The sequence below is a fragment of the Pyxicephalus adspersus genome, chromosome 5 (genome assembly GCF_032062135.1).
Source record: "Pyxicephalus adspersus chromosome 5, UCB_Pads_2.0, whole genome shotgun sequence".
Taxonomy (NCBI): Eukaryota; Metazoa; Chordata; class Amphibia; order Anura; family Pyxicephalidae; genus Pyxicephalus; species Pyxicephalus adspersus.
This window is the reverse complement of record NC_092862.1, coordinates 250,289-261,263: the sequence shown is the minus strand read 5'-3', so window position 1 is coordinate 261,263 and position 10,975 is coordinate 250,289. Positions and strand designations below refer to the sequence as shown.

Below are 10,975 nucleotides of genomic sequence, written 5' to 3'. Positions count from 1 at the left end.
TTGCATATCCTATAGGACAGTTGGGTGGATTTTTTTTGTTTAGTTTTTTGTTTTTTTCATCTTTTCGGCTCAGATTTCTATGAGGGGGAAATTCAGAATTTCCTGGATTTGTTTGCCTGGCAGCTGATTTTTGCTGTGCCGTATTTCTCCGATATCATGGGTAGGAGGGGGGTCGGACACAAAGCATTGGGGTGACACCGGGCTATAGAGGCCGTTTTGGAGTTCCTGGGGTTGGGGCCCAGGGTTTTCATTTAGCTGAACCCTAGAAGAAGTTTGGGGGCTTCAGAATGATTTCTGCCCAGTTTTGGGTGTTTTCTGCTGAGAGCCCCAATGGCTCTGTTATCTATAGGCCGCTATCTGTGGTCCCCGGGGGTGTCCCCCCCACTTTAAGCCTGAATACTCATGGCGCTGGACATACAATGCAATTTCCAATCGATCCTTTGCTATAAACTGCGAGGATTTGGGGTTCTATCAACCTGTTCAATAATTTACCCATTTTGAGGGGGATGGGGAATTGTCAAAAATCACCAAAACACCCCAAACCTGCCCATTGACGTTCTGCTAAAATATTGGTTGTTCACCTGGGGTAACTCAATGTCTGACCCCAGGGGGGGAAATCTTTGGGCAGGAAATTCCTAACTCACCCTGAATTCGCAGGTCACATTTTCTATTGTGGGGTAACACCAGGGGCAGATCCGGGGGAGGAGATTTCCTACTGCTCCCCCCAAATACCAATATTGGGGACCTCTGATCACCTCCCATCATTCACCTGTCAGATCCCCAAGGAAAAGGGATCACCCCAACCTGGAGTAACCCCTTCACCGCCCTGGGGAGGAAATGCCACTTCCTACCCCTTACCTGGATTCAGTGCCGGGCTGGAGTTCTGGGCACAGCTTAGTGGGGTGTTTTCCCCCCCTTTGCCGGGTGTTTTTTTTGCCGGGTGTTTCCCCCCTTTGCCGGGTGTTTTTCCCCCCCTTTGCCGGGTGCAGTGACAGGTATGGTAGCGCTCTGTGTTTTATGGTCCTTCCCCTGCAGACTTCCCTGTGGCCTGGAAATCATTTTGCCACATGTGTTTTTTATGAAGTGGTTGTTCTGATAGCGGTGGGTAATTATTGTAATTTGAGTATTTTACCGTTGATGTTACTCACCAGCTTCCTTTGGTTGCTGAGGCAGAAGGTGCAGATCTGCTTGGGTTGCCCCGGTTCTGTCTCTCTGTGTTTGGGGCTGGTTGGGTGATGTTGGTAGTAGGGGCCACTGGTGTGACACGGCTGTCCATCCCCGCAGTTGTCCCCAAGGAGTAAAACATTTCCTAGGTGGGAGATGTAGCTGGAAGCCAGACGCAGAGTCTCTATTTTACTCAATTTTCTGTCGGCGGGTTCTGTGGGTATTAGGGTACGCAGGGCTGTGAAGGCGCTGTTGACGCTGTTTGTTCTGTCCCTTTCACGGGCGTTGGCCGTTTGGCGCTGTCGTGGCTCTCGCTGCAATCGTGGACACTTTTTGTCTCCTTTGCCACTTCTGTCCATGGAGTGATAAGATTTATCGCCACACCCTGAGCTGTCACTGCCGCTTTCATCGTCGTCTGACAGCATGCTAATATCGGGGTACAGAAAGCGGGCAGGTGGGGCATGGCGCAGCATCGCAAAAGACATGGCCACGAAACAACCACCAACCAAACTTCTCCAATCTGTGCCGTCCACCAATCTCCGGCTATGGTGACCCTGGGGTGTCGCAGCCTTCTGTCAGCATCCTCGCCTGAGCACCGTCTCCGTGTCCTCACACGCGTGGAGTGCGTCTGGCGGCAGCGATGATTGACTTTTTATAGCGACCCTGGAGAGGAGTCTGGTCCTCCCTCAGCCGGCAGCAGACATGGAGTAGGGGGGGATCGGAAGCTGCATGAGGAGGGAGGGGGAGTCCCCAGGCGGCTGTGGGGATTTAACAGCCTAGACTGGCCCTGCAGCCTTAACTCTTCCCAACATCTGCAGAAGACTTAACGCTTGTGTGTCACTATGCCACGATTCCCAAACTCGGGACTCCTAATAAATTATTCACCCAGAGAGATCCCAATTATTCACCAATCTGCACCTCTATGGCCCTTCTATGGACTTTGTTCAGTTTTTATTCCATAGAAATAATAATGCCATGGCTGCGCTCTGCACCTATAGGGAGACCGGAGGTTCCTCCACCAGGCCCCTCCGTGGTTGTGTGATCAGTAATATCGATGTGGCACCAACTGACACATTTTATTGGACCGAAATGTTCTTCTCGTTGTGTCATTGCACTTAGTTTGGACTTTGCTCTCTCTTAGGACATCCGGAACACGGTGGGGAACATCCCCATGGAGTGGTACAAAGATTTCCCCCATGTTGGTTATGATTTGGATGGTAAGAAGATTTTCAAGCCGCTGCAAACCAAGGATCAGCTGGAGGAATTCCTGGACAAGATGGAAAATCCCGACTATTGGTGAGTGTAGGGGACCACCTGCCCCTAAAATTGGTGGCCAATTGGTGGATTGGCCCACAATAAAATTATTGCTTTATAGAGTTTCTGCATTTATTGTACTGAACACAGATGGGTAACGTCCAATCTTTCCGCTTGTTGGAGTTGCAGTGGCAGTAGTTTATTATTCCTCAATCTGTGGATATGACGTTCCTAAATCTGGTGGTGGGTGGCCGTGGTCCAATAATGACATTTTTTATGAAGTGGGGGTAGACTTCATATAAGCTGTGTCCTTCCCTCCCCAGGAGAACTGTTCATGACAAGAAAACTGGACAGGACATCAAGCTAACTGACGAGCAGGTGGACCTGGTGGAACGGATTCAGCGTGGACAATTTGGTGATGCCAAATATGACCCCTATGAGGTAAGTGCATGGAAAGTAGTGTTTTGATTGGATGCTGTTTGGCAGATTTATGGCTCCTCACTCTCCTCTCTCTTCAGCCATACGTGGACTTTTTCACCCATGAGACCATGATCCACCCTGTCACCAACCGGCCAGCGGACAAACGCAGCTTCATCCCATCCCTAATCGAGAAGGAGAAGGTAAGTGGCTGCCCTTCGTGTGGCCAATTATGAAAGAAGGTTCCGTGTCTCCATATGCTCACTGCTACTTTGTTTTAAGGTCTCCAAGCTGGTTCATGCCATAAAGATGGGGTGGATTCGGCCACGGAAGCCTCGCGATGATACCCCCGCTTACTATGATCTGTGGGCTCAGGAAGATCCTAATGCCATTCTTGGGAGGCACAAGATGCATGTACCTGCCCCGAAACTGCGCCTTCCCGGGCATGAAGAGTCCTATAACCCCCCTCCTGAGTATCTGATGACTGAAGAGGAGGTGAGAAAGAATGTTTTGCTGCACTGAAATCCCAATCAGTGTTGTAAGCACTGCTAGTCCTGCCCCTCCTGACTACAGAACCCCTCCCCCTTCCTCATATCTGTTATCTTCCCAGGCTGTGCTCACTGTAAATGTTTCCCCTTCCCCCAGAAACTGGCCTGGGAGCAGCAGGACCCCGAAGACAGGAAGTTGGGGTTTATACCCAAGCAGCATGGCAGCCTCCGTGCCGTCCCGGCGTATTCCCGCTTCATCCACGAGAGATTTGAGCGCTGCCTGGATCTCTATCTGTGTCCCCGGCAGAGGAAGATGAGGGTGAGTGGACATCCATGAGATGATTCTATGTGAGGATTCTGAGCTCCCTCCCCCCACTAATATCCATTCTTCTGATCTGCAGGTCAACGTGGACCCCGAGGATCTGATCCCCAAACTGCCCCGACCCCGAGACCTCCAACCATTCCCCACCGTACAGTCCATGGTAAGAGCTGCTACACTACCTGCCCCTCCTACCCCTCTGTGGGTTTTCTGGGGCCTGGCCCCCTCCTCCTTTTGGGGTCACCTAACCCCCACCTCCTTTTGGGGTCACCTAACCCCCACCATCCTTTTGTTTTCTTATCCCCTGGACCCCCCTGAAGGCTCTTTTCTTGAATGCCATCTCTCCTTTAGGTTTACCGTGGACATACAGATCTGGTTCGCTGTATCAGTGTTGCCCCCTCTGGCCAATGGATGGTCTCAGGTATGTCAGCTGTTCAGGCGTATTGATCCCCTTCCCCATGTTTTGTGGCTTTGATGACCACGTCTATAATCTACAATCTCCCTCTAGGTTCTGATGATTGCACCCTCAGGTTCTGGGAGGTCAGCACCGGGCGCTGCATGAAATCTATTGGTCTGGACGGAGCTGTAAAGAGAGTCACTTGGAACCCCAACTCCACAATGATCCTGGTGGCTGCCTGTGTGTAAGTGGGGGCCATTCCTGGGTGGGGCAATAAGTGTACATTGGGCTCCCACGGGGTCAGATTATAACGGGGAATACCAGAGTTGTCATAAATGATCCCAAACTTCACCACCTCTTTAATTCCTGGATGATAATTGGTCCATGTGATCTGTCCCAATCCTCCCCCCCACACTTGGAAATTCGTCACCTCCCCCTGCAGGAACCACGGGTGACACTTTTTGGTCATGGTACACTAATACACCTCCATGTCGCCTGCAGGGAGCGCTCTGTCATCATAGTGAACCCCGGACTTGGAGATCACCTACTCTGCAATTCTACAGATCAGCATTTGGCATCGTACCAACCACCCGAGGAGGAGACCCCACAACCGGTGACGTGGGAGGCGGCGGAGGGAGCCCAATATGAACAGGGCATCCGCCTTCGTATTCAGCATGAGAAGGTAAAACCCAAATACCCCCACCCTCAAACATTCCCCATGGGGGAAATGTTCTGTGACCCCGGCAGTGCTAGTCATGGTGACTCTTCCTCTTTTCTTGGTCCAGGCAGTGAAGCAGGTCACGTGGCACGCCCGTGGTGATTATTTTGCTGTGGTTATTCCGGATTGTGGGAATTCCCAGGTTCTCATTCACCAGCTGAGCCGGAGGAGGAGCCAAAACCCATTCCGGAAAAACAAAGGGCAGGTCCAGAGGGTTCTGTTCCACCCAGTCCGCCCCTTCTTCTTTGTGGCCACTCAAAGATACGTCCGTGTCTACAACCTGCTGAAACAAGAACTCACCAAGAAACTGATGGCCAACTGCAAGTGGGTGTCCAGCATGGCGATTCACCCTGCAGGTGAGCCGGTTGGGGGGGGGCATATTACACCTGTCGGGGGATTTGGAGGTTTCGGGAGGGGGGCATGTTACGCCTGTCGGGGGATCTGGAGGATTGGGGGGGGCATATTACACCCATTGGGGAATTGGAACTAATCTGCATTGTTTGATTTGTTGTCTTTAGGTGATAATCTGATCTGTGGAAGTTATGACTCAAAGCTGGCGTGGTTTGACATGGATCTGTCCACCAAACCGTACAAAGTGCTTAGGTGGGGTTCAGGGCCACGTTCATCCTTCTCCTCCCACGTTTCCTGTGTGTCTGTAGCACCCCCCCTTTGTCCTACCTTTGGTAATCGTGTCCTCTGTTTTGCAGACACCACAAGAAGGCGCTGCGGGCTGTAGCTTTCCATAGGCAGTACCCGCTGTTTGCCTCGGCTTCAGATGATGGCAGCGTGATTGTGTGCCACGGAATGGTCTACAAGTAAGTGGCTGACACTGCACACGCATGGCACATATATGTTACACATTTCTCTAACATGCTTCTCTCCCTCTGCAGTGATCTCCTCCAGAATCCTCTTATTGTGCCCGTCAAAGTCCTGCGTGGACACGAGATAACGCGAGACCTGGGCGTTTTGGATGTCGTCTTTCACCCCATGCAGCCGTGGGTCTTCTCAGCTGGAGCTGACGCCACCATCAGACTGTTTACATAATTACCCCAAATATCCCGAGAGCCTCTGCCTACCCCTCGGAGTCCTAATCATGGGGCTCATTCAGCCGGACAATGCGCTGGACTGCACATTTCCTGTGGAAGTCTGCTCACTCAGGATGCTGGGACTTGTAGTTCTGTATTAAATCTTAGTGCCTTGTATATACCACAAATCCTCTGTCTGAGGCCACAGGAGCTGTGACATTTTATAATAAAGCAGTTTGTCTCATCTGACTCACCATTGATTGGGGGTATTTATATATATTATGTTTATAGGGGTCCCCTATCTGCCTATCACTGAGATGATATGTATTCCCTCATGCTCTGGAATGGAGAATGTGGCATGTGGGGGTGGGGTTGCTGATTTCACTCAGATGCTCCCAGCAGCGTCCCCCCCCTTTTCTTTCCTCAGATGTTGAGAGGTTTTTGTGGTGGTCGGTGCCCGGAGTCCACTGCCCAACCAGACATGTTTTCCTTGGGTAGTGTGGCTGTGGTAGCAATCGAAGTGGAAGGAAGGGCACAGGCTGACCATGGGGATGGGTCTATTACCACTGTAGGGGGTGGAATGGCAGGATCACCAGGCAGTCACCTCTCAGATACAGGACAAAATAAAGTCACAGCCATCGCTAAGCTCAGGAAAGATTGGATTGGCAAAGATCTCGGACACCCTCGGAGGAGCAATGGGGTACAACGCACGTTCACACAAATTGAGTAGTTTATATTGGGGGGGGTCACTCACCTGTCCCTACTCCCCTCCCTCCCCAGCCAATCAGTAAGTTGAATTGGTGGTACAGACTTTGCATTGGAGTGAATAGGGAGCGTGGCCTGTAGGTGGTGCAGGGACTGGTGGCTGCAGTGATGACATTAATAAAGTTCAGCTTGGACATTTTGGTTGTAATCTGTTTTGCTAAAGCGATGCCATCCTCGGCCACAACTCCTACAAGCGTCTGTCACTTTATGTGGACGGTGTGGCAGTTCTAGGTCTGGCCTTGCACCCCCACAAGATATTGGCGTGGCCATAATGACAAGCTGAAAATTCCACAAAAGTGGACCAGAACCCCACCACAGACAATGCAAGGCCATCACACAGCGCTCCGCCCAATCATATGAGGACGCGGGGGTGGGGGTCACTGACCTGAGACAGTCCGCAGTGGCAGGATATATTTCAGAATCTTTTCCAGGACAGAATTATGAAGGAGCTGCCACTTCTCTTTCTCAGTTGTCACGTGGCAATATGACTGCAGGGTGCATGTGGACAATTATTGGTGCCCCCTCAGATGGCAGAAATACCATGTACCCCATGGAGTGGCAATGCTTTCCGTGTCAGGACAGAAAATTATTTGTGAATGTGAAGCCTGTGTGACACATCCATCTTCTAGGGCCACACTGACCAGCACCTTCAGCAGTGACACACAGGGGGCGCTACTGCTCTCCTCCCACCAAGTCATTTTTCTGCAACTAGGTAAAAAAAATACCTTTCACACAACCCATACCAAGGTAGACGGGGGCAATGATGGGTACGGGGGGGCAATGATGGGATCGGGGGGGCAATGATGGGTACGGGGCCAGTCCACATTTCTGTCATGGTCTCCACAGCTCAATGGTTTGGGTTGAATTTGGGGTAGACCCTCACAGCATGGAGGACGGACAATCTGGTCCCTCTCTTATGAGATCAGCCACAAACAGAAGACTAAGGACACAGAAACCAATGAAAAATAATCTCCATCTTTTTCCCAGAACCTCATACAAAAATCCAATGAAAATCTACAAACCCCTCCCCCACCCAGGAGGACCCTCCGTATAAATAAAGTTGTGCTGTGGATCATCCCTGAGCTCCAATGTGATCACCGACCTTCGTGTCATAGATTGGCCCAGGCAGTCCCAGTGTCTCCGGGGCCACTGCTGGTTTCCCAATGACCACAATCACCTTCTACCCCCCCTCGCCAGGTGAGCTGGTGCCACGGGGAAGATTACAGGTAACTGATCAGACAAACTTCACCAGGCGACCCAGCGTCTCCGACGCTTTCACACGCACAGACGGGATTGGATCCTTCAGCAGGACGATGAGAGCTGAGGAGAGAGAGAGAGAAACACAAATCAGCGCAGCCAATAGGAGAACTACAAACATTCACCTCACATTGTACCCCATAGCAGTGCAGCAGGAGGAGGGAGACTAGCACATCTCATACATTCACACAAAGATTCACATGAGAGGGGGAACTGATGAAAGAACTGCTGGAGGTGGGGAGAGTACAGAACAATAAAGGGAACCTGTCATATCGATCTCCTGAGCTCAGGCTATGGGCAGTGCCAATCTCTGTACCAAGTTGGTGACCCAAATGAAATGTTTGCAATATTTTGGTCTCCCAGGGATTTGGGGGTTGCTGGGGAGGATGCGGATAGAAATCCGAGCAGAAAATCTTATTTCCCCCATCTGGTGGTTGTAGGAACATTTATCCCTCGGATCTTTCGGTCCATGGAATTCTCCCCCCCCCATCTTTGCTGTCCCAGATTGCCGGCTGCCCTGCGCTCACTCATTTGGCTTTGCACTCCTCCCCTCCCCCAATCCCTGGCGCGGCTCCCGGACTCCTCTCCAGGCTGCTCCACTTCCAGTAGCTGTTTATTCGGATTCTGCAGGGAACTAAAATAGATCCGGCTGCAGGTTAGCGGCACAGACGGTTTAATGAGATCACCGCGCTCCATGCACGCCCCCTGTCCAGGGATCCCCCAGGGGGGGCAAGAACAGGTTACACAGCTGTAGATCTCCTCATCGGAGAGCAACTGCACCACCGAGGCACCAACACAGCTAAATATTCCTCTATAGAACAGACAAATACACCCAGATCCCACAGGATCACTGCGTGTCCCCATCGGATGATCCCACAGGATCACATCCGTACACTGCGTGTCCCCATCACATGATCCCACAGGATCACATCCGTACACTGCGTGCCCTCATCGGATGATCCCACAGGATCACATCCGTACATTGTGTAACACCACCTTTGTAAGGACAAAAAAGGTTTCATGGAGAAAACGGTCATCAGATTTTCCTCTTGTATTGGTGATGGAAAGGAGGAATCCATTGTAAGGGAAGAGAAATCTTTAATTGGTTCCTGAAGTGCAGAGGGAGTCAGATTCCGAACCCTCCGGGTACAGGCAGGTCACTTGGGATCACTAAAAAGTCTAAATTAGGGAGCGAGAGATCATGGGTCAGTACAATAGTGACGAGATCGGATCTTTCATGGTACCGGGAGCCAAACTCTGGCCCAGACCCAACTGCAGAAAGGAATATTTGTGTCCCGGGGAATCTCCCGGGGTGGAATTTTTGTTCCTCCCAAATAATTTAAGGCAACGCCATGGCACTGTCTCCCTGAACCAATCACCTTGTGGGCTTTCCAGCTGTTGATCATTCAGTGATATCTCCATACAGACCCCCCCAGCCCTATTACACGGTATTTATATAGCGCTGACATATTATGCAGCACTGTACAATAGTCCTCTATAATAATACATATATAATACTATATAATACTACAATAGCAGTAGTAGTGGAGACAAGAGACTTACATGTCACCAGATGGTCCAGATCCACCATTTTGCACTGATCCTTCCTCATATGCAGCACCAGGAAACCTGCAGACAACACAAAACATTGCTGAGGCGAGAGATACCGATGTCCGAAATCTGCCCCTGCCACCACTGTCTGTGTTACCCAGTAGAGGGCAGTACACCCCACCTGTCAGTGTGTTACCCTAGGAGAGGTGGACCCCCATAGGTGTCACCCCAGATTGGGGGGGGGGGTAAACCCCTTCTCTATGGGCCAGTGGATGACACCCCCCATCAGTAATAGATAACTTACCTATGAACATGGGGGCAGCTGCTCGAATTTCGGGCCAGATGCTCTTAAAGTAGGTGACATTGGTCTGTATGAGACGGGCAATAACCTCAGGATAGCCCTGCACCTGGAGGAGGGAGGAGAGATAAAAGAATTGTTCACTGACAACATTAACACCCAAATATGGTGGCCCCCACAGTATGGAAATGGCCCTGTACACCCCGATATGACACAGCCATGGGGGGAGATTTGTACACATCCAGACTGACTGTATACCCCCAGGGTGTGAAGGCAATGACCCGGCAGTATGGGGGCAGGGTGCCATGTATACCCCCAGGGTGTGAAGGCATTGACCCGGCAGTATGGGGGCAGGGTGCAGTAATGTCACCAAACCGTTCAGAATTTGCTCGAACAGAACCTCCTCTCCTTGTCCTGCCACAAACTTACTGAGAGTGCCAAACAGCATGATGGAGGCGGCACGCAGGTCCGTCCGCTCCTATCAACCAATCACAAGACAAGAATTGCTTTACTACATCCAGCAAAGAACAAATTGCCCCACAATGCCCAGAACGGCCGGAACAAACCACAGAACAGCGGGAGAGAAAATAATCCCAATATGTGTTAAGGAATAGAGAGGGAGCGGTGACCAGAATGCAGGGCGAGAAGGGACCGGAATAAAGAAGTGGCAGATGATGAGAATGTGGGGGGGGGGATGGAACCAGAATATGGAGCGGACCACAATTAGAGGAGAAATGTGACCAGAATACAGCGAGGAGGGTGACCTATGGGCAGGGTGAGAAGAAGGGATTACCAAAAACCAGGGTGAGATGTGACTGGAATAAGGTGGGGGGGGAGTTACCGGAATATGGGGTGACCAGTAGTGCGGGCAGAGAGGCAGACAATGGCAGACTGGCACTCACATGGTCAAAGAATGGGCGTATGCGAATGGCGGTGTGGATGAGCAGGGAGTGCAGGTCCGTATCCTTTATATACGGGAGGAGTCGGCACAGACTAGACATGGCCTCCTGGGTCACTATGTGCTCGGGGTCCTCCCGGTCATCCATGGCATTGATCATGGCAGTAAGTAGGTGGGTTCCATTTTTACGAACCTGAGAATAGACAAGACTCATATATCAGAACACCAATTACAGCTCCCCACCTTACCCAGATGTGCGAAGCAGCTCACCTTCTCTGGGTAACCGCTGGCTATGTTCCCGAGACCACGGACGGCAAGCATACGCACAATGACCCTGCTGTCCTTCAGTCGGCTGGTCATGTTGTCCATCAGAGGCTCCAGGAAGACAAATCCACCGAGTTCACTGCTGGCCAACAGCTAGGAA

General features: G+C 51.2%; 3 protein-coding genes across 3 annotated transcripts in view; 1 reads left to right on the top strand and 2 right to left on the bottom strand.

Annotated features, from left to right (window-relative positions):
• Positions 1–6,031, top strand: part of BOP1 (BOP1 ribosomal biogenesis factor) — a 10,693-nt gene extending 4,662 nt beyond the window's left edge. The window contains exons 4-16 of the mRNA XM_072410510.1: positions 2,306–2,460; positions 2,742–2,859; positions 2,937–3,038; positions 3,118–3,330; positions 3,481–3,642; positions 3,725–3,805; positions 3,994–4,063; positions 4,151–4,283; positions 4,541–4,721; positions 4,825–5,113; positions 5,276–5,360; positions 5,465–5,572; positions 5,648–6,031. Coding sequence (XP_072266611.1) covers positions 2,306–2,460; positions 2,742–2,859; positions 2,937–3,038; positions 3,118–3,330; positions 3,481–3,642; positions 3,725–3,805; positions 3,994–4,063; positions 4,151–4,283; positions 4,541–4,721; positions 4,825–5,113; positions 5,276–5,360; positions 5,465–5,572; positions 5,648–5,801 — 1,851 coding nt within the window. The 3' untranslated portion in view covers positions 5,802–6,031. The remainder of the gene's footprint in view (positions 1–2,305; positions 2,461–2,741; positions 2,860–2,936; positions 3,039–3,117; positions 3,331–3,480; positions 3,643–3,724; positions 3,806–3,993; positions 4,064–4,150; positions 4,284–4,540; positions 4,722–4,824; positions 5,114–5,275; positions 5,361–5,464; positions 5,573–5,647) is intronic.
• Positions 310–2,310, bottom strand: SCX (scleraxis bHLH transcription factor). The gene has a single exon (XM_072410511.1). The coding sequence runs from the start codon at positions 1,647–1,649 to the stop codon at positions 1,110–1,112; it is 540 nt and encodes a 179-aa protein (XP_072266612.1). The 5' UTR covers positions 1,650–2,310; the 3' UTR covers positions 310–1,109.
• A 1,471-nt stretch (positions 6,032–7,502) lies between the features above and the next one.
• Positions 7,503–10,975, bottom strand: part of MROH1 (maestro heat like repeat family member 1) — a gene marked incomplete at its 5' end in the record, with an annotated part of 41,180 nt that continues 37,707 nt past the window's right edge. Inside the window, 5 exon segments of the mRNA XM_072413182.1 lie at positions 7,503–7,867; positions 9,368–9,433; positions 9,660–10,131; positions 10,556–10,744; positions 10,822–10,968. Of these exon segments, the coding sequence (XP_072269283.1) occupies positions 7,782–7,867; positions 9,368–9,433; positions 9,660–10,131; positions 10,556–10,744; positions 10,822–10,968 (960 nt within the window).

What these genes read in the sequence shown, in the direction of transcription:
- SCX (XM_072410511.1), bottom strand. Translation starts at nt 1,649, where the DNA reads ATGTCTTTTGCGATGCTGCGCCATGCCCCACCTGCCCGCTTTCTGTAC.